The 22,627-nt window shown below is 56.0% G+C and overlaps 1 protein-coding gene across 2 annotated transcripts in view; it reads right to left on the minus strand.

The window, feature by feature from the left end:
* Nucleotides 1-3,399: 3,399 nt before the first annotated feature.
* Nucleotides 3,400-22,627, minus strand: part of RADIL (Rap associating with DIL domain) — a gene marked incomplete at both ends in the record, with an annotated part of 64,996 nt that continues 45,768 nt past the window's right edge. The window contains 10 exons of one of the 2 annotated variants that reach the window (XM_080704604.1): nt 3,400-3,505; nt 3,758-3,897; nt 4,209-4,348; nt 5,698-6,022; nt 6,591-6,781; nt 8,022-8,172; nt 10,489-10,661; nt 11,343-11,580; nt 12,130-12,242; nt 15,265-15,425. In XM_080704604.1, coding sequence (XP_080560730.1) covers nt 3,400-3,505; nt 3,758-3,897; nt 4,209-4,348; nt 5,698-6,022; nt 6,591-6,781; nt 8,022-8,172; nt 10,489-10,661; nt 11,343-11,580; nt 12,130-12,242; nt 15,265-15,425 — 1,738 coding nt within the window. Of the gene's footprint in view, nt 3,506-3,757; nt 3,898-4,208; nt 4,349-5,697; nt 6,051-6,558; nt 6,782-8,021; nt 8,173-10,488; nt 10,662-11,342; nt 11,581-12,129; nt 12,243-15,264; nt 15,426-22,627 lie in introns of both variants that reach the window. The other variant, XM_080704603.1, reaches the window with a different exon arrangement.

Genomic DNA, 22,627 nt, shown 5'->3' on the forward strand with positions numbered 1-22,627 from the left:
TTAGAATTTTTTGAAGCAGGAACTTGCTAAGTTGCTGAGGCTGACTTTGAACCTGCGATCCCCGTTTTTAGGCTCCCAAGTACTGAGGTTACAGGCTTGTGCCACCATGTCCAGCTCACACTCTGTTCTTTTTTTTTTTTTTTTTTTCAGTACTAGGGATGGAACCCAGGGGCATTCTACTTCCAAGCTACACCCCCAGCCCCATTTCTTATTCTTTATTTTGAAACAGGGTCTCACTGAGTTGCAAAGAACCTCACTAAGTAGCTGAGGCTGGCTGTGAACCACGGTCTTCCTGTCCACCTTCCAAATGCTGGGATTACAAGTGTGCACCACCACACCCAGCCACACGTGTTCGTAAAGAAGTGTAAGTTTACTCAAGGTCTCTGATGAAGCAGGAGCAAATACAAACTTACCTACACCCTTCTCTGGGGCCCACGCCCTTCTAAGATCCCCTGTGTACTACGAGGGGCGGGGACACCAAGCACGTGGCTGCCTCTGAGTCCTGGGAGGGCCCGTGGCTGCGCCACTCACCCTCGTGGGCTGAACCTCTGATGAGCTATTCAGACATGGGTGTTTGGTAGGCATTTGCTAGGAAATGAATAAAGTGACTGGGTCACTTGAAGGAACGTGACTTGAGAATGTCTGTTGCCAGTGATAAAATCCGAGTTCTCACTGCAGAGTTGGACTTTCAGAAAGTGTGCAGCAGGACTATTAAGCTTCCCAATATGAAACTCAGATCGGTGGCGATTGTAGTCAATTGGGACTTTTTAAATGTATGGAATATACAGCCTTCATTTTACTTAATTTCTCCATCTTTTTATCTCAGTGCTGAATCTTAAGTAAATTATTCAGACCTTTTTTTTTCCAGTTCACTAATCCCCTCTTCTTCTGCATTTAATCTATTTAATGCTTCAGTGATTTTGAGATTTTCAATGACTAGATTGTAGCAAAGGTCGCACAACTCTAATACCAGAAACCACTGAGCTGTTCCACTTACACTGGAAAGTTGCAGCCAGGCACGATGGTGCATGTAATCCCAGTACTTGGGAGGCTAAGACAAGACAATTGCAGGTTCGCGGCCAGCTTCAGCTACTTAGTAAGAACACCTGCAACTTAGACCCTGTTTCAAAATAGAGAATACAAAATAGGGCTGATGGTTTAGCTCAGAGGTAGAATGCCTGGGTTCTCCCCAGTACCAAAAAAAAAAAAAAAAAAATTGCAAAGTTATATGGTATGTGAATTACATACCAATAGAACTTAAATTTTTTTTCAATAACTTAAAATTTTTCACTTCTAGAAGTTCTAGTAGTTGGTTTAATTCCTGTAGCATTTATGTGTATCCATCACGAGCCAGGCACAGTGGTGCAGGCATATAATCCCAGCACTTGGTAGGCTGAGACAGGAGGATTGCAGATTCAAGGACAGCCTCAGCAACTAGCAGAACCCTTAGGAACTTAGACCCTGTATGAAAATAAAGGACTATAGTTATAGCTCAGAGGTAGGACATCTCTGGGTTCAATTCCCAGTAACCTCATTAAAAAAAAAAAAAAAAAAAAAAACAGGCATTTTTCAAAACCATTGCCTCTCATTACTTTTTTTTTTTTTTTTTTTTTTTTTGGCATGGTACTAGGGATGGAACCCAGGGACATTCTACCTCTGAGCTACACCCCCAGCCCTATTTTTTTTAAATTATTTTGAAACAGGGTCTCACTGATTTGCAAAGGGACTCACCAAGTAGCTAAGGCTGTCCACAAACTGCGATCCTCCTGACTCAGCCTCCAAAATGCTAGGATTACGAGCATGCACCACCACGCCCGGCTCATTACTTATTTTTAGCATTATAAAATAGTACCACAGTGCAGTCAACCTTTTAGGTTATATGTTCTTATTTTTGCTGAATTTCTGGGTGTTTCTTTTAAGTGTTCAGTCGGGTGTTTTCACATCCTCTAACCTGCACAAACGCTGGTTTATGAATATCGGTTTTTGAGAGGACCCATTTTTCCTGCTTCACACGGAGCCAAAGCCATCCAGAAACCTCCTCATACCATTTTCTGTGCCAGGTGGGCATCTCTGGTGGCAAAGGGTCTGAGGTCAACCGCCCAAGTCCATGTCCTGGCCTTGTCTCCCAGTGGCAGATGGAATTAATCGTCTCAGTCCTTCACTTTTCTGGGTTTTTGTTTGTTTGTTTGATATTAGAAATTGGGCCTGGGGGCATTCTAACTCCAAGCTACACCCCAGCCCTTTTTACTTTATTTTTGAAACAGGATCTAAGTTGCTGGGGCTAGCCTCACACTGGCCATCCTCCTGTCGCAGCTTCCCAGGCGTAGGTTATAGGTGTGTCACCAGCCCGGCTCCTTGGGTCCTCGAGCGTCATAGGTGCCCGTCTTTCGGTGGCCTCGTGGCTGGGGCGTGTGTGTAGCTGCTCCTTGATTGGGGGCTTGGCCATATAACTTGCTTCGACCAACAGGGCATGAACAGAACAGACAGAAGCCAGGTATGATATGTGCCCAGGGTCCCGGATTGCCTCTACACTCGTCACCCATAAAAGGAGATGCCCTGGCTGGTGTGTTGGACTATGGAGGGGGGAGGTGCAGAAGCAGAGTTGACACGGTGAGGAATTCGCGGCCACCTGACTGGCTGGCCCCCCGCGTCTCCAGGGTCTCTCTGCTCCTGTCAAAGATGAGGACGCTGGCCCAGGCCCCAGCTGCCAGCTCCACGCATGGCAAGGAGGATGCCGACGCCATCTGCAGCCGGGCCACAGAGCTGCTGAACCTGCTAAAGATGCCCAGCGTGGCCCAGTCTGTGCTCACACCGAACGTGGAGGTGTGCCACCCCCGCTACCACCAGGATGCCAACACTGCACCTCCCAGCCTCCTGGGCTTCTGCCCTCCTTTTGGGCCATGCTTAGTACTGTGACTGAGGCTGACTAGTCACCAAGGAGATTCTATCTGTCCTGCTGCTCCTTCTGGGCGAGGAAGGGCAGGAAGTCAGTCCAAAGAAATCCACCTGCGGTCTCTCCGGGGCGCCCAGGGTTTGCACCAGGCTGGAGGGGAGGAAAGGGTGGGGCCCAGGGGAGCCCCCAGCAGCCCCCAGGTGCTGCCCACACATACTGGGCCGCTGATGCTAGAGCCCAGCACCACCACCAGTGACCAGGAACTCTAAGAATATGAAAGATAGTTTATTGAATCTATACTTCTCTGTTAAAGTCTTTAAACATAAAAGCTCTGTAAGAAACATCAGAACTTCTGTCATATAAATAAAATGTACACTAGATATACATTATCAACAGGTATGTCCTCGCAGTGAAGGCTCTGTGTGCGAACTCACTCGATGGACAAATGAACCAACAGCTTGGTGCAGGTGGGTGGAAGGTCGCGCGGCCGTGCAGCGGGGGCCCCCCTAGGGAGCAGGTGTGCGGAAGCAGATTTTCTTGGCTGTTTCCGTGTCTGACTTGGCAACCAGGAACCGCATCTTCTTGCCCCCATGTCGGATCAGATCCACGGCTCTGGAACCAATTGGAGGAGGTGAGGGGGTGCAGAAAGCGACAGTGCCCACAGAGCAGGGTGGAGCAGGTGGGACCCCAACAGCAGCCTCCCGACTGTCGGTCTAATTCCCTGGGGCTCAGCTGTCACCTGGCCACAGGGGACCTGTTGCCACCCCTTCCCAGTGAACCAGAGAGGGAAGAGGCAGGCACCCTGCAGGTGGCCCACGGCTCGCATACTGCCTGGCCTCAGGCCCATGAGCCAGGAGTGGGTACCTGAGGTAGCTGACTCCCATCAGGCTGCTGCCGTTCACCTCCAGAATGCGGTCTCCCAGGGACAGCCGCCCGTCTGCCGCTGCAGGGCTGCCAGGAAGCAGGGTCTGGATATAGAGCCCTGGGGCGCCCAGGGGCGTGTGCTGGGGACAAACAGAGGCCTGGTGCTGACACATACTGACCCCAGCAAGGGTCTCCGCAGTCTCCTCCCTCCATACCTGCAGACTCCCTGCCTGCAATTAGCTGGGCTCACCCATGATCCTCCTGTTCTGCCAGAAAAGCAGGAGACAGCCCTGCTCCCAGAGGCCCAGGGAAGTAGCCCCAGAGCAGAATAAGCCCTCTGCCGCAGAGGGCCGCCTCCACCCCCAACCAGCCTGACCGTGCCACTGTAAACAGGATGAGCGCTGGCGGCTGCAGGGGTAGGGGCAGCCCTGCGAGTCCCAGGGCCACTCACCAGCCCATCGATCAGGCCCATGCCCAGCCCTGAGGGCCCTCGCTCCAGCTCCACCATGAACACGTAGCAGAAGTCCTCAGCGCTGGAGCTGCAGCTGGAGGCAGCTGGAGGGAGCTCATCCATGGGGGTCTCGGCGTCTCCTGGGTGGGCAAGGAGAGGTACTGGGGTGAGCAGTGCAGAGCCCACGCTGGAGGCCAGCGCCCGCCCCAGGAGTCAGGACATGGGGAGCTCCTGGAGGACAGAGACCTCCCAGAGGGCAGAGGCTGCTCATGGAGCCTGGGAGCCACGTGCAGGCAGAACCACTACTGCAAGCCCAGAATGGGGTCAAGTCTGTCCGTGGGCCACACCCCCGATGCCTGAAGGTGGCACCTCGAACCACCCAGGAGCTGCCCCAGGACATCGGTCCCTCTCGGGCTAATTGTGTTCTGGAGGCCAGGACATGGGTTCCAGCATCACCTCCCTACAAGTCTCTTCCTGCCCTCCCGCCAACAGTGACTCCATGTCTAGCCCTCCTGGGGTTTCCCATGGCCAAGCCCTGTCCCTAGGTTCCTGGCCTGGCTCGAAGCCACAAGCCCTGCACCTTCTCTCCACTGGCACCTGTGCCCACGGGGCCGCCTATGTCAGGGCCTCACCGCAGTGTCTGTTATGGTTTAGATTTAGACTGTCCCCTGAAAAAGCTCCTGTGCTGACGATGCAAAACTGCTCAGAGGTGAAATAACTGAAGCTCTGTCCGTGGATAACTCCGTGGACGGATGATGGACTTGCTGGGTGGTCGGGGGGGGGGGGGTGAGGCCTTGGCAACTGCATGTCCCTGGCCGCCTCCCTTCTCAGCCTCCCACCACTGTGCCCTGAGCTCTGCTGATGTGACCTGGCCCAACATGGACTGAACCCTCTGAGGCTTCCAGAACTTTAAGCCCCCCCATAAACCTTCCTCTAAGTTACAGCTGTCAGGTACTTGGGTCGTGGCAGTGAGAATGCTGAGGCGACTGGGGGTCTACAGCCCCCTCCCCCAGTTCTCTGAGCAGGAAGCCTGTCTCAGCCCCGCTGCCAGGTGACCCAACACTCTGGAAGACACGAAGCCAGGCTCCTAGCCTGGCGCCAGGCCGGCAGGCTGCCTGGCCACTCAGCTCCCTTCCCAGCAGGCCCAGCTGCACAAGTATACGCGCCTGGCCGCCATCTCCTCTCTGTGGTTGTCCAGACTCCCCCAGCACACACCTCTGCTGGATGAACCTGTACACCCCTCTCCCCACCTAATGGAGAGGTGGATACGTGTTCAGGATGTGTCAGCCAACTGACAAGACAGCTGCCGGCCAGCCCAGGGCTCAGCCTCCCTGCTCCTTCTCACCGGGCCCCCACCGCCTCAAGTACAGGCACTGGGGTCAGGTTCTACAGACTCAAGACCCTGTAAATGAAAGGCCCAGAGGGCACCTGCCGCCAGGGCTCATGGCAGAGCCTGAGTGGGCCAAGCATGAGCAGGGCCAGGCCTCACCTTCTAGAACCGCACCTGGGGGGCCCCCCAGCCCGTTTCTCTGCCCCTCTGGGATCGCTTTCACACAGGGGCCCCCAGGCTCTGGCCAGCTGGGGCCTCCAGGTTCCAGGCCCAGTGGGGTACTGGGAGGTGTGAGCAAGCAGGAGGAGTCCCTGTGGACCCCCCGGCCAGGCTGCCTTCCTGGGGGGCCCTGTGCCCGGGGAGCCCCAGCAACAGGAATACAGTTTGCAGGAACATCTTCCAGGGGTCCTCTGCTGGGGTCCCTGGAGGCCAGGGGGCAGCCCTGGCCCTCTGGGTGCCCCTCGACAATGGTGTGGTACACGCCCTGGGGAGAGAAGAACAAAAGCTTAGCCCTGAGCACCGGGCAGGCTACACGGCCTCTGGTGAGGGAGAGGGTCACGGGGCCGTCAGGCTGAGGGGGACACAAAGGCTGAGCCGAGGATGCCTGCCCACCTGCACCATTTAAAGTGGCAGGGAGGCTGGGCCTGGCGGTGCACGCCTGTAATCTCAGTACTTGGGAGGCTGAGACAGGAGGTCACAGGTTTGAGGACAGCCTCAGCAAGTTAGTGAGGCTCTCGGCAACTCAGCCAGACTCTCAGGAACTTAGGGAGACCCCGTTTCAAGGGCTGGAGTGTAGCTCGAAGGTAGAATGCCCCTGGGTTTGATTCCCAGTTCCAAAAACAAGGTAAAACAAACCCCACAATAAAATGGCGGGAGAAGCAAGGGGGCTTCTCATTGGCTTTACTGAAGCCGCAGCCTGAGGTCCCTCAGTGGTGGCTGCACTTGATTCCGCACCAGTCACCAAATGAGGGCTGTCTGGAGCTAACCAGGGCCAGGGGAGGTGGCGGCTCTGGGTGACACAGGCCCTTCCCCCCAAACCCCAGCTCTGGTACCTCAAGGCCTGCTGGCTGGGCAGGCCCGCTGCCAGGACCGGCCGGGCCCCGCAGGCCCCACAGGAAGTGGCGGATGTAGAGCAGGTGCTGGTAGACGCTGTCATCCGGGCAGTCTGCCTCCAGATCTACCTGGAAGCCCTCGCTTGGCAGGACGATGGGCGGGGGGTCCTCGTAGGACTCCAGGATGTCCTCTGCAGCAGAGTGGAGCCAGAGCTCCGTGACGGGCTCTTTGCCTGCCTGGCCGCCCCCTGGTGCTATGGGAGCTGGACCAGCAGGCTGAGCTCTGGGTTCCGACCCAGCAAGGGGAGGGGAGGGCAGAACTTCAGCCCAGTGACCAGCCCCTCTCAAAACCTCCAACCACCCAGGAGGGTGTCCAGGCTTCTCAGGTTACAGGACATGGCCAGTGCAATCTGGAACTCATGCCACATTCCATGGAGCCACTCTACATGGGTCCCCTCCACCCAGGTGTCACCAGGTAACCCGGGCCCCCTCACAAAGCAGGGCAAGCGCAGCCCAGAGCTCGGGGGCCAGGCTGACCCCGTCCCTACCCGTGTTGCCGGGCTCTGTCTGCTAGAGTGTGAGCGGCTCTTGGACGCAGCAGGGACACTGCTGCTGAGCTCCTAGCAGAGCCGGAGGGGCAACAGGCCTGGGACACCAAGCAGCGAATGGGGACAGGGCCCAAGGGGGTCAGATGGAGGTGGCAGTTGCGCAGGGGCGTCTTCTGCGGCCTGGCCAGCCCTCAGGGACCAGAGCGGGGAAAACCCTAGCGGGAGCCTTGCAACACCCACGAGTCCCCACCGCTCTCCACTCTGCTGTGCGCACTGTGATATACAAGGCCGACTGAACGAGGCGTGTGTAGCGTTCATTCCATTTATTTTTTTGGCATTGGGGATTGAACCCAGAGGCATCTTACCTCTGAAACCCTTCTATTATTTTTATTTGGGAACTGGGTCTCAGTTGCTGAGGCTGGTCTCAAACCTGTAATTCTCCAGTCTCATCCTCTCAGTACTGGGACTGTAGGCACTGCCACCACACACGGTTTATATAATTTCTTTTAAGGATGCATCTAAAACTGATCTCTCGAATTTCCCTAATATGTTCCTGGTAGCCACGTCGATCTGCCCAGGCCCATGTGCGTGGCGTGTCTGCTCAGCGCTTGGCAAGTGCCCCCTGGCTTCTGAGCTCGCCCGCTGCTCGTCCGGGGCAGCTGGGCCCCGGCCTGGCCTGAGGCTGGGCACGGCCTCGTGAGCTCCTGACCTGTGCGTGTGGAGGTGCCCTGGGCCCCAGGCGGGGCAGGGTGAACCGGGTGGAGGTGCTGGGCTGGGAGCTGCGCTTCAGATAGGCGGGTGTCAGCGGCCGCCCTGCTGCTGCCTGAGCCTGAGCCTGGGGATGCAGGTCCCGGGGGCCCGAGGCCCCGCCCCGGGGCCTTACCTGACTGGAAGGCGTCCGGGCTGTCCTGGGCGCCCGGCTCCCAGGCGCTCATGGGGCCCATGGCGGAGGCCAGCTGGTACTGAGTGAGCAGGCGGTGCAGCTGCGCGGGGCTCAGCGCGGGGAACGTAGCCCTCAGGGTGGCCCAACTCATCTGGTGGCAAGAGCTCAGGGTCAAAGGCCCCCAGACACAGACAGGGACAGCACCGCAGGGGGGCCACCCCACCTCCTCTGGAAGCCCCTAAAGATGCATGTGAGAGGCAGACATACACCCTTCAGGTGCCAGGAGGTGAACTATGCGCGGGCAGGAGCAGCTTGATTTTTTTTTTTAAACTGGGGGTTGAACCTAGGGGTTCTACCTCTGAGCTACCATCCTCACCCCTTTTATTTCTTTTTAATTTTGAAATAAGATCTTGCTAAATTGGTGACTCATTGAGTTGCTGAGGCTGGCCTGCGATCCTCCTATCTTAGCCTCCCAAGTACTGGGATTGCAGGCATGCACCACTTTCCCCGGCCTTCTCTTATTTTTTATGAGGACAGAAATGTTTTTAGAGTTTGTTCTTGCTGAAAAGTCTGTTTTAGGAACCCTGAAACTATGGCTTGATGTGTGTGTGTGTGTGTGTGTGTGTGTGTGTGTGTGTATTTGGGTCTGGAACCCAGGGGCATTCAACCTCTGAGCTACACTCCCGGCCCTATTTTTTATTCTTTATTTTGAATTAGGGTCTGAGTTGCAATGGGCCTCACTAAGTAGCTAAGGCTGGCCAGGATCCTCTTGTCTCAGCCTCCCAAAAGCTAGGATTACAAGTGTGACGAGTGTGCGTCACCATGTCTGGCTTAGTGGAAGGGTTTTTAAAGAATACATTTAATTTTCAAATACATGGGACTATTTGGACTTTTAGTTTCTTGAATCGATTTTTTGTTTGTTTGTTTTTCTCTTGTCTGTTTTGGTACTGGGAGGGTTGAACCCAGGGCTTTCTCTGAGCTACACCCCAGTCCTTTTTATTTTATTATTTATTTTTTAAGAACTGGGAGTTCTAATAGCATTTTTTCTCCTTTAAATGTTTCAAGGAACCAACTCTTGGCCTTATCACTTTTCTCTACCATGTTTGTTTACTATTATACAGAATTTTGTTTTCTTTTTATCTGTGATTTCCTCCCTTCTATTTCTTTGGGTTTGATTTACTTTACTTGTTTTCTTTTCTCTTGGTATCCAAGCTACACCCCCGGCCCTTTTTTACATTTTGACGCAGGGTTTTGCTAAGTTGCTGAGGCTGGTTGTGAACATGCGGTCCTCCTATCTCAGCCTCCCGAGTAGTGAGACCACAGTGTGACCGGCAGCCCCGTTTTGCTTCTTTGCTTTGCATGGCTTCAGTGATGATCCATTCTCAGCCTTGTTGTCTACGATATGCATTTAAGTCTATAACTTGTCCTCCTAGCACTGTTTTTACTTCAGCCCACAGGTTTTGATTTTTTTTTTTTTCCCTTATTACTGGGGATGGAACCCAGGGGCCTTCTACCTCCAGGCTACACCCTAGACCTACTTTTCATTTTTTATTTGGAAACAGCCTTAGTTGCTGAGGCTGGCGTCAAACCCGCGATCCTCCTGCTTCAGCCTCCCAAGTAGCAGGATTACAAGCGTGCATCACCGCGCCAGGTGGTTTTGGTATTTTGAATCAGCCCCTGCCTCGGCAAGAGCCTGGGTCTTAGCCTCCCACATGACCTGCTCCCAGGACAGCCTGCGCCCAGGGAGCAGCAGGCAGAACTTCATCCAGCTCTTTGTACCTCTCCTGAACCTTCAGCCGCTCCCTGGTCTTTTAAAAGAGAGAACTGTGTGTTCCACCTGGCTGGGTAAGTTGATCTCAGCAGAAGCCCGGGTTCACCCGAGCTGTTCCATCCAAGTCCTAGGACTTTTCAAAATGTCTGCTGAGGGATGGGGTGTAGCTCAGTGAGAGCTGCTGCTGTATATCAATTTCTAATTCCTGAGCCTTCGGGTGGCCTCACAATAAGCCAACTGCTCCTCCAGGTCGCTTCTTAGACCTGCTATCCTTGTGGTTGTAGGTTATCTTTCTGTGCTGGCTGTCAGCCAGGATCATTTTAGTTTCTGGCTGCCGGCCCCTCCACCATCAGAGGTGGCCATGCGGTTGAATCCTCCTTTCTCTTTCTGTCCATCTTTCTAATGTAGACTTGTCTAATTAGACAAGACCCCTCAAGATGACCAGGGTTATTTCCTCCACTCCAGGTCCCTGATCTTAACCACATATGCCTTAACCCTCAGGGCCCAGGGACACCTTTGGGGCCAATACCTTGTCTGCTGCAGGTGGGGACAGCTGAAAAACGGAGGCACCTTTGTGGGTTATTTATGCAACTGTGAGTTTTTCAGGCTTGTAAGCCAGTTCTCCCCACCACCCTGGCCTGGCTTGTAAGCCAGTGACCCAGAACAACAACATATGGACGCCGCTTCTCTTCCTACCTGGATGAGCTGGGCGCTGGGAGTGGCCAGCAGGTGGAGGGTACAGGAGAGCTTCCGGAAGAAGCGCTCCCCGGCTGCCCCGAGGCCAGCGCCCTTCACCCACTCCAGGAGCTGCTGCAGGCGGGCACAGGCCTGGACGCCCCTGGGCCAGTGGAAGCAGCTCAGGGAGGGTCCTGGGGGAGGAGGGAGGGTGATGCCCCAGCCACCCGGCACAGGGGCCAGGCACCGGGGCCCCAGGCCTTCTTTCCCCCCTCCAGCCACTGAGGATGACAGAGCTCAAGGACAAACATGAGACTCTATGTCCGATTCCAAGGCAACTAACCAGCTGCCCAGCCTCTTGGGGTTGGGGTTGGGATGGAGGGGAAGGCCAAGAGGGGCTCCAACAGCCATGGACTCCAACGCTGGGCCAGGGATGAGCCCCTGACCTCCCGCCCCGATGCTCCCGTCCGTGCTGGTGACACGTGTACAGTGCAGACTTGTCCCTGCTCAGATCTCTGTGGCCCAGCCATGCCCCTGGCTGGAAAGAACCTGTGCTGGAGCCCTGGCTGTGACAGGAATGTCAGCTCAGCGAGGCAGGTCAAAGGTCAGAGCCTCTGTGGCTGCACAGACGCGGCCCCATCCTGGCTTGTGTTCACAAGGTGGTCTTTAGTCCCTATCCTCTTGGTCACGAGGGCCTGTGCAGACCCCCTGGCTTCGCTTTCTGCAATGTCCTATCCCCAAGCCTCAGCCTGCCCCGGCCCCCAGCCCCCAGCCCCAGCTCCCAAGGCAGGGCAGAGGGTCCCTTGGGGGCTGCACCCATCCCCCACAGCAGTGCGCGGCCTGTGCTGCGTGGCCCATGCCTGGTGGCCACTCACCCTTGTCCAGGAGCTGGTTGAGGAGCAGCGTGCCGGAGAAGAAGAGGAGGTAGGCCAGCATCTGGGAGGCCACCTCAGGGTGCACCTGGAGCTGCCGCAAGAGGTCCAGGGCGGCCTGGTACACCGACACCACACGGCGTAGCTCCTCCGGCAGCACGGGGCCTGAGCGCCAGCTCTCCCGACGCTCTGTTTGGAACGGGGGGCACTCCAGGAGGGCCGGGAGGCAGACATACAGGCACTGGGGAAGAGAGGACCCCAACATCTACCAAGCTCCCAGCTGGGCCTGGTCAGGACAACCTGCGGATGAGGCCAAGGAGGGGTCCCAGAGGGAGCTGCATCCTGGGACTGCTGGGCACAGAGATGGGGAACGGCAGCTCAGCTGTGGCTGGCCATGGTGGTCACGTGCACACGACCCCAGGGAGGGTCCAGCAAGAGGGGCTGGAAACACCAGTGAGTGAGGACCAGGAAGGAGAGGGGCTGCCTGCTGGGCCAGTGCTCCCCAGCACAGGAGCGCCCCGCCCTGGCTCACTGCCATGGTATGGAGTCCTGTGTGCCTTGTGCAGGCCTCTCACGCCTTACTGCTGACCCCCAAAGCACCGGAGGCAGGAGGTGCATTTCAGTGGGGCAGAGGGAGCCAGTGATGCCAGGACTTCTGCTGGGGCAGAGGGGGAGTGGGGCGAGGAGAATTGATAGCCACTTCGCTCCTACTGAGGCTGAGCTCCAAGCAGCCTCTTCCCCAGCTCCCCACGTCCCCGGGGAAAGCCACTAGCATGTGCAGCGGCCATACCTTGGAGAGGTAGTACACGCACTGCTGGAAGGCGTACAACACCACCTCCTCCAGGGCCGCCATGGCCTCCTCGCTGGCCGTCAGCGTGCAGGAGAAGAGCGACTCCTTGGAGCCTGCAGGGGACCCGGCATCACCCAACAGGCTCAGGGCCTCTCCCAGCCCTCCCCACGCTCTCCTCTGGGCTCTGGGAACTGTGGCCATAGCCGACCCAAACCTGCTACCACCCTGGCCTGGCAGCGCCACAGGGCAGCAGCAGGAGGCAGATTTAGGATTCCAGGCCTTGCCAACGGAGCAGCCGAGCAGCCGGGCCACGCCTTCACTTGAGCTCTGAAAGTGTTTTCCATCAGAACTGGCTGCACCGGTGCCGCAAACCCTACACCTCAGCCCCACAAGTCACCGCTCGCTGGGTGCACAGGCCCAGGGACTTGCATGGCAGCCCCTGGAGGAGGCCATCACACTATGGCGTCAGAGCATCTTAAGAAGCTAGAACCCAAGTTGTCTACACCCCACTCAGCACCTGGAGGATGCTGGCTGGACCACCAGCTACCCCAGCGCAGCACAGACATGGAAGGGCGAGGGCCCAGATCCAGAGCTCCAGGCCTTTCACCTGCATTGGCCTGTCTGTGACAGGGTCTGGCCACGAGCTGATGCACTGCAGGTTTGTCTGAGAATCCAGAGCCACTGTGTCCCCAGGGATAGGGCAGAGCTGGCAGGGAAAAGTGCTGGAGCCATGGGAGTGCAGGAGGAGCGGGCTGGGCCTGCAGGACACCGCACGCGGCTCTGAGACTCCCCACGAAGGCCCCTGAAGTGTTTACTCCCATGGTGATGTACACCCTGAGCCTGTGCTACAAGTGGCCCCCAGGCGCCTGAGAGAACCAGCCTGCCTGCTGCGGGGACAGGCCCCAAGCCACAGCCACAGAGAGCCTGCAGCACCGATCTCCGTGCCCTTAAGACACGGGTGGTGAGTGACTGCACTAGCTCTTGGAACGTGACAGCAGGCCCCCAGAATCCTTCCCACGTCCTACAGGCTGACACACAGCCTCTCCCACACCTTCTGGTTGGAGTTTTTCCTGTGACTCGGCACCTGCCACGTTGACCCAGATCCTGGGCCGCATGGGTCCTGGGGCAGGCTGGCACTCACTCCCCAGCGTCTACCACCAGACCTAGCAACGCAGAGGCCCCAGACCAAATACAACTTCCTCCAGGACCAGAGTGGTGCTGAAGGAGCCCCCAACCCAAGGCAATGCTTCCCACGGAAAGCAGCCAGGAGAGGGTCTCTGTGTAAGACCCAGCGGGGCAGGCGCCTCTGCGCACTGGAGTGAGGATGTCAGCAGGGCACCACGCAGGCTGGAGGGTGGGCCAGCTCCCGAGCCAGCTCTCCGCTGGAGCCCAAACAGCCCAAATCCAACCCCACCACACACCACACACACGGCAGCAAGACCTCCAAGACAGGCTGAGGGCCCTGGACTCCAGACCCGCCTGCGTGCCTCGGTGGCACTGCCCCCGCCAGCCCTGGAGGAGATGAGGATGAAGCTGGAGTCGGGTCTGGGGAGAGAGGAGCAAGGGCGGCCTGGCTGCAGGGGTGCCAAGCACCCCAGGGAGGCCAGGCAGCGGGGTGCAGGCTCCCTCGCTCTGGAGACCTGTTCACACACATTCAGGGAAAAAGCAGATCGCACACAGGCCCTGGGCAGGGCGACAATGTCCCTTCCCAGGGCTGGGGCTGGCTGCCTTTCATGTCCATCTGAGGGACAAGGGACAAAGCCATCGCTCGGGATGCCCATGGGCACTCCGAAGGGTCTGTGCTGAGTGCCAACACTCCCTCCACATACCCACCGAAGCCTGGGTCCCACCACCCCAGGAGCCTCACTGAGGGGCCATACTGCCCTTTACCATAAAGTGGAGGGCTGGAAAATGCCCGCGGGTCTGCTCCACTGGGGTGCGGGGTGTGCATTCACCCCACAGCCTGACACCAGAGCCACCGGAAGCAGACGCAGCAGCTGTGCAGCGTGCCCAAGCCTGTGTCCAAGCTGGTCTCTGCATCCAGGTCCCCTCCCCCACCGGAGGGTCTCAAGACTGTGTCCTGAAGACTGGACCCTGGTGGTCACTGCAGATATCCCAGTCTCTCACTTTGACCACCCAGAGCCCCTCCTCTCAGGAAATCGGGTCCACAAGCACCAGGAGCCACTGCAGGGACCCAGCACCAGGAGCGCAGCCTGCCCAGGCCCTTCCCCTGGCTGTAAATTTCTCAGGGCTCTTTCTGATGGAGACCACGGCCACTTCTGGGGTGACACAGCAGTATCTGGCAGGCTAAGACCAAAGGGGCGCTTTGCAGGCCTTCATCCCAAGTGCCTGGCCCATCATCCCTCCCAGTTCAGAGAAGGCCTGAGGACAGCTCCCAGCATGCCCTCAGAGTCTGGCCACCAAGCCACACCCACGCAACCCCCCCCCCCACTGCACTGGGGACGGGACCCAACAGCACGAGGGCCCATGGATGAGGGATGGAGCGCAGTTTTGGCTCTGCTACCACAGAGGAAAGCTATGTGAGGCTCTGGCCCCAAGCTCCCCAGGGGGGCTGGTCAGAACATCAGTCCCACTGCAGGGCAGTCCCAGCCTCCGTCCCGCCCCAACCCTACATCCAGGACACTCCCAGGCCATGGCAGCCCCACACAGTCCCGAGTAGACACACACCAGCTCGGCTGGTATCCAACCCAGCTTCTTTAAAGAGAGCCCTCCCAGCCCAACCCACCACTCACCTCCCCCTTAGAATTTCCAGAGCTCTTCCTACTGTGTGTCATAAATCCGAAAATAAAGGACATGTCCTCACATTCTAGTCTCTGGAACTGAATCATCTACAATTTTACGGGCAATGCCCTTCCTTTCTGAAGTAACGGCACACCTCTGATCTTGGGTTTGTGATGTGTCTGTGTCTCCCCTGCTCTTTGACCTGCCCCCTCTATCTCCCAGTCATCAAGCAGCACACAGTGGGGCTGCAGCGAAGGTGCTTCAACGTTTGCCCAAACCACCAGCGCCGGTTTCACAGCTGAAGAAGCCCGAACAGGAGCCCATCCTTGTTCTCATGACCAGCAGCTCCCCGCAGGGGCGGCCAGCCCCAGCCACAGAGCAGCCCAGCCGTACCTGTGACATCCAGCTCCTCTTCCATACTCTGCATGTAGAGTGGACATTTCTGCTGGATAAAGTACAGCAGCTCAATGGAGTTAGACATCCAGAAAAGAATGTGCTGCAGGTCTGGAACTAGATCAGCCATGGTAAAGCTGGCCCAGGAGATGGGTTCCTGGCTGTCAAAACAGAAAGGCTGTGAGCTGCTACTCCGTCCCCTTAGGATGCTGGTTCTCCTAGGACACTAATCGAAAGCAGCTACCAGGGTCAACCTAGCGAGACCGGGCTGGGGGCTGGGAACCGTGCAGGCCCCTGCTTGGCATCTGCCTACAAGACAGCCAGAGGCTCCTATGAACCGAGCCGGGGGACAGCCAGCGACCACAGCCACTGGTGAAGGACTCTGGCAAACAAATATCCCCTATTCTGAAATTAGATAATACAGTAGCTGTGTGTGCTAATAAAGACAGCGTATGGATGCACATATGCACACAGAAGGGGATAGGTCCATGGATTTTGGAACAAGAAACGTGAATTTAAATGTTACTTGGCCGGATGTGGTGACGCATGCTTGCAATCCCAGCATTTAGGAGGCTGAGATAGGAGGATCACGGTTCAAGGACAACCTCAGCTACTACTTAGTGAGGCCCTTTGCAACTCAGTGAGACCTGTTTCCAAATAAAGAATACAAAATAGGACTGGGGGTGTAGCTCAGAGGTAGAATGCCCCTGGGTTCCACCCCAGTACCACAATAAATGAATGAATGAATAAATAAATAAATGTTACTTGATGGGCGTGGCACACACCTGTAATGCCAACACTTGGGAGCCTGAGACAGGAGATTTCAGGACAGCATGCAGTAACTTAGTGGTACCTCACATAATAATAATAATAATAATAATAATAATAATAATAAATAACTTTAAAAGGAATGGGGGTGTAGCTCAGTGGTAGAGTACCTCTAAGTTCATACCCTAATACCACAAAAAATAAGTAAATGTGTTATATAAGACCAAGAAATAGGAATTTCAGTATATAATGTAAGTTAGCACAGTAATTATCAGAGGAAACAAACAATAATAGAACTATTTGGGGGATGCACAAATATTAGCTAAATTCTACTTTATCAGAATGGGAAGAAGTCGGAATAGGACTGTGAAGCCCATGGGTCAAGAGGCAGCAATCAAAGCCTGTTCTTCAAAGTTTTAGAGGTAATCATTAGAAAGGCCCAGAGTTAGTAGAGTGGAAGTCGCCTTGGAAATCGACAGCGGGTACAGAGCTGTCACAAACCCTCTGCAGTTTGGCTTTTAATCCACAGGGGTGTGCTGTTACTCCGGTTAATTAGAAGTCACCTCGGGAGGTGTGGCCAGGTGCCAGGCACTGAGAGAGGACCCAGGTAGCCCAGACCCCTCCGAGGACAGCTGGGCATAGGGCTCCTTCCCTCCCAGGCCTGCCGCTCCCGCTCAAGGCTCCTTTTTCAGGGAACAGTGCAATGCCAGGGGCGCCTCCTTTCCCTGATGCCAGCTTCCACAGCCAGGCCGGTTCCCGTGAACCGCCCCAACATCTCTCCCACATCTTCTGGGCATCAGCCCCAGAGGTGCGTGCCAGCTGGCCTCTGTGTGACTCGAAACTGCTTTTTTTGTGTGTGGGTGTGTCCACACGCATGTGGTACTGGGGACTGGACTCAGAGACGCTCTATCGCTGGGCTACACCCCTGTCCTTAAAAAAAAAAAAAATGTGTAGTATTGGGGATTGAACCCAGGGGCATTCTATCTTTGAGCTATTCCCTCAGTCCAACTTTATTTTTATTTTGAAACAGGGTCTCGCTAGGTTGATGAGAGTCTCACTACTAGTTGATAATTCCTCATTTTAAAATGCCAACACAGCCAGGCGTGGTGGCACACTCTTGTTATCCAGTACGTGGGAGGCTGAAACAGGAGGATCACAGGCCAGCCTCAGCTACTTAGTGAGGCCTCCACAACTAGTGAGACCCTGTTTCAAGATAAAGAATTAAAAAATAGGGCTGGGGGTGTAGCTTAGAGGTACAATGCCCCTGGGTTCCACCCCCAATACCACAAAAATAAATAAATAAATAATAAACAAAATGCCAACACATCTTCCTCTTGGTTCTTCATCTTGCTGGCAAACCAGCCAGGCTAGGCCCCGGGGCCCAGAAGCGTGGGGTGATGCACGGCCTCGAGCTTCCCAGGCCCATCTGCCGACACTGCCGAGCGTCCCTGGAGGTGTCGCTGGAGCACCACGCATGGGGACGCACGGACAGGCAGGTCACCAGGTCTGACCCGGTCGGCCTGGAGTGAGGAGGCGCCCTCGGGGCACTGCCTTCCTGTCCCTCTGGGGTCATTTTAAGGGGCCAGCAGGGCGGGCGTCCTGTCCTGATTGCCGGCTGTGCTGGGTCTGGGGCAGGTCTGGCTCTCCAACCTGCCTGTGTCTGCAGAGGACCTGGATGGGGTTCGTCAGAGGCGGCTCCTGTCGCACACGGCTCGGGGGTCCTGAGGAAGCGAGCCTCACCCAGGCGACCCACTGGGACCACAAGAGGCTGAGTCAGAGGAGGGCGGGTCCGTCTTTCTCCCCCGACCCAGACTCCAGGGACCTGAGGTTTCACTTGTGGTCTCTGACGTAATTTCACTTTTATCCACGGGCAAGGCTGCCACCCCTGTCCTGCCCTGGGCAGGGAAGAACGGTCTCAGGGCCATCTCCCCTTGCTCTGGCACTTAGCAGGCTGGCTGCGGCCAAGGGCTCCTAGGTATCTTGCCCAATCTCAACTCCGGTTCCTGCTCTGTTCTCAACATGGGCGTGAATTAAGCACATATGCAGATAGGCATGAAGAGCTGCATGTCATTTATAAAGTATTTACTTGACTCTTCAGAGCCCAATTCTGATTTTTCAGGGGTGGGGTGTACTAGGCACTGAACCAGGAGCGTTCTACATCAGCTATTAATTTTGAAACAGGATCTCTTTTATTGTTGAGAATCTAAGTTGCCAAAGGCTGGCCTCGAACCTGTGATCCTCCTGTCTCGGCCTCCCAGACACTGGGACTATAGGCACACACCACTGTGCCAGGCTCCAGATGCTATTTATTTATTTTTGGTGGTACTGGAGTTCCTGGAAGCCCTTCTACCTCCGGGCTACACTCCCAGACCTATTTTTACATTTTTTTTTTTTAATTTGTAAACAGGGTCTCCTAAGCCAGTGTGCGCGGCTGGCTTCGAACCTGTCTCTGCCTCCCAAGCGCGGGGATTACAAGCGTGCGCCACCACGCCCGGCGATGCTCATTAGATCGCAACATGTTTTGCCCTTCTCCAGAACTCAGCGGGGTGGAGAGGCTTCACCTGGACAAGAAACGATCAGGTGTCGCCACCTGGAGTTTCAGTGGGGAGCCCAAGCAAGGTCAGCATCTGGGCCACTGTTGCGGGCACAATCTCAGGCCCCTGGAGGCCTGGCCCGCAGTGTGTGTGGACAAGGGGCAAGAGCAGGCCTGGTGGAAGAGAGTACAGAGTGGGTCCTGCTGGTACCGCACAGGTGGGGAAGGGGAGGGCCTGCGGGGCAGAGGTGGTGGAAGGCGCACGGCTGGGTGTGGTGGTGCGCGCCTGTAATTCCAGTACTTGGGGCTCAGACAGAAGGATCGAAGGTTCCAGGCCAGCCTCAGCTACTTAGCAAAGCCCTCAGCATTTTAGACCCTATTTCAAAACAAAAAATAAAATAGGGCTGAGGGTGTAGCTCAGAGGTGGAATGCCCCTAGTTTCAATCCCCAGGACCATCAGAAATAAGTCAATTTTTTTAAAAAAATGGGGATCAGGGTACAGGAAACACAGAAGCTTCAAGACTTTCACTCCCAGGCAGAAAGTCTGCAAAATGCCCACACAGTGCACAGCAGCAGCCATGCCCACTGTGGTGGCCCAAACCTGGGTAGTCTGACCTGTCCATCGGACGAGGAAGGAGGTGTCATGCCACACTGTGCAGAGCGCTGAGAGTAGCCGGGCTGCGCCTGCTAACCCTGAGCCTGCAGTGACAGCAACGTCTCCAGTTCCTCCGGTGTCAGCATCCCAGTGACAGGGAGGGAGGGAGGAGCAAGAGGACTAGCCCTGTGCAGGAAGCTGCCAGGGGCCTGGGCGGCAGTGGGCCAGGACCTCCTCTTCTGGCAGCTGAGTGTGTGGCTCATGTTGTACGGAGGGAACACACGCCTGTCATGTTTGTGTGACAGCAACAAACAAATCCTGCCAAAGGAGCATGTGGGACGGGAGCGCAGAGGGCTCTGGCTGCAGCAGAGGAAGGCTGGACTGCGAGGGGTGGGGAGAGGCAGGAGCAATGACCAGGGCGAGGACTGATGAGGCCAAGCAGCCCAGCACAGCCACCACTGACAGAGAGAAGAGGCGACAGAGGCAGAGTGACACTGGACAGGAGTCTCCTGGGCAAGAAGGTGGACAGCGACTGGTACAGGCAGAGGGCAGAAAGAGACGACGGAGGCCAGGGAGAGCTGGGGAAAGAGGGCCCGAAGCAGAGCCTACAGCACACTCGAGGACACCCGACAGAGGACACAGAGACCACCACGCCCAGCAGCACATCACAACACAGCTGGGAGGCAGGTGCTTCCTGGACCCCTGGCTCTGACCACTGGATGGCAACGTCCACAGGCAGACAGAGGGCGCCAGGCTGCAGGGGCCGGCAGGAAACAGGGGCAGTCATGAGAAGAGTCAAGATGGGCAACTTCAGGAGAGAGAAGCAGTGGGACAGGAGGTGAATGAGGGTGGTCAGCCCTCAGGAGAGAGGAACAGCAGGGCAGAAGACAGGCAGCCCTCAGGAGAGAGGAGCAGTGGGGCAGAGGACGAGCAGCCTTCAGGAGAGAGAAGCAATGGAGCAGGCAGTAAAACGAGGATGGGCAGCCCTCAGGAGAAAGAAGCAGATGGGCAGGTGGCAAGTGAGAACGGGCAGCCCTCAGGAAAGAGAAGCAGCAGGGGTGGTAGTGAACGAGGACAGGTAGTCCTCAGGAGAGAGGAGCAGCAGAGCAGAGGATGAGCAACTCTCAGGAGAGAGAAGCTGTGGGGCAGGTGGTGAATGAGGACAGGCAGCCGTCAGGAGAGAGGAGCAGCAGGGCAGGCAGCAAGCAAGGATGGGCAGCCCTTGGGAGAGAGGAGTAGTGGGACAGGCAGTGAGCAAGGACGGGCAGCCCTCAGGAGAGAGGAGCAGCAGGGCAGGTGGTGAATGAGAACAGGCAGCCCTCAGGAAAGAGGAGCAGCAGGGCAGGTGGTGAATGAGAACAGGCAGCCCCCAGGAGAGAGGAGCAGTGGGGCAGGCAGCAAGCAAGGATGGGCAGCCCTCGGGAGAGAGGAGTAGTGGGGCAGGCAGTGAGCAAGGACGGGCAGCCTTCAGGAGAGAGGAGCAGCGGGGCAGGTGGTGAATGAGAGCAGGCAGCCCTCAGGAGAGAGGAGCAGCAGGGCAGGTGGTGAGCAAGGATGGGCAGCCCTCGGGAGAGAGGAGTAGTGGGGCAGGCAGTGAGCAAGGACGGGCAGCCTTCAGGAGAGAGGAGCAGTGGGGCAGGCAGCAAGCAAGGACATGCAACCCTCAGGAGAGAGGAGCAGCAGGGCAGGTGGTAAGGGAGGACAGGAAGCCCTCAGGAGAGAGGAGCAGTAGGAAAGAAAGGCAGCAAGCGAGGATGGGCAGCCTTCAGGAGAGAGGAGCAGCAGGGCAGAGGATGAGCAGCCCTCAGGAGAGAGAAGCAGTGGGATAGGTGTTGAATAAGGATAGGCAGCCCTCAGCAGAGTAAAACAGTGGGGCAGGTGGCACGTGAGTACAAGCAACCTTCGGGAAAGAGAAGCAGCAGGGTAGAGGTTGGGCAGCACTCAGGAGAAAGGAGCAGTAGGGCAGGTGGTGAGCGAGAACAGGCAGTTCTCAGGAGAGAGGAGCAACAGGGTAGAGGAAGAGCAGCCCTCAGGAGAGAGAAGCAGTGGAGCAGGTGGTGAAAGAGGATGGGCAGCCCTCAGGAGAGAGAAACAGTGGGGCAGGTGGCAAGTGAGGATGGGCAGCCCTCAGGAAAGAGAAACAGCAAGGTAGAAGTTGGGCAGCCCTCAGTAGATAGGAGCAGTAGGGCAAGTGGTGAGTGAGGACAGGCAGCCCTCAGGAGGAGGAGCAGCAGGGCAAAGGATGGGCAGCCCTCAGGAGAGATAAGCAGCAGAGCAGGCAGTGGGCAAGGACGGGCTTGCTATTTCCTTTCTTCTCCGATACTAGAGAAGCTGATCTGAGGACAAATGGAAGACATGGTGCCAAGGTTGGGGGGGGGCAGATTGCAAGATGCTACAGGGGCTATCTGCCAGGCCTCCACATGTGGGTGAGGACACAAAGTGTGTTGCTGGGGCTAGTCAGAGACCCAGAGTTGAGCCCCCTTGAAGCCCAGGGCTCCGCCCATGGGTCCACTGATATCACAAGTCCATCTGCTTGTCCACCTTGTGGGTAGAGGGAGGAGAATAAAAAGCCACTTTCAAGAACACTGATCCCACTGTCTATACCACATGCTAGGTAGGGGTCCCACAGCCAGTGAGGCCAAAGAGAAAACACCAGAAATGATGAGCAACAAGTCCAGAGCCACAGGGCCAGGGCCTGGGACAGCAAGGGATGTGCAGACACAGCCAGTCACCACAGCACACTGGCGCAGCAGCTGGAGCCAGAGGAGGGAAGGGAGAGCCCGTGGGGGGGGGGGGGCCCAAAGACAGACCGCACAAGGGATGAAAGCAGTACCTTTCAAAGGACTGAAAGAATGTAAAACATTATGATTGAACAGCATACTTAATTTAAAAGCAAAAAAAGAGCTGGCTAAAAACCGGGTGTGGCGGCGCACGCTTGTAATCCCAGTATTTGGGAGGCTGAGACAGGAGGATTGCAGTTCGTGGGCAGCCTCAGCTCCTATTTAGTTCACGGGCAGCCTCAGCAACTCAATGAGACCTTGTTTTAAAATAAAGAATAAAAAACAGGGCTGGGGGTGTAGCTCAAAGATAGAAGGTTCCTTAGGTTCCATCCCCAATCCCCAGTACTGGAAAAAAAAAAAAAAAGCTGGCTAAATCAAAAACAAATAAAAACCCTAGACTTTTTTTTAATGATACAACCCATATAGACATTCTGCCTCCAAGCTATATCCCAACCCATTTTATTTATTTACTTTTTTTGTGGTATTGGGGATTGAACCCAGATGCATTCTACCTCCAATTATACCCCTAGCCCTATTTTTCTTAAATTTTTATTTTAATTAATTAATTTTATTTATTTTTTATTTTTATTTTTTGTGGGTCTGGGGATGGATCCCAGGGGCATTCAACCTCCAAGCTACACCCCCTGCCCTATTTTTTATTCTTCATTTTGAAACAGGGTCCCACTA

Source organism: Muscardinus avellanarius (genome assembly GCF_963383645.1).
Source record: "Muscardinus avellanarius genome assembly, chromosome: 10".
NCBI classification, from domain to species: Eukaryota; Metazoa; Chordata; class Mammalia; order Rodentia; family Gliridae; genus Muscardinus; species Muscardinus avellanarius.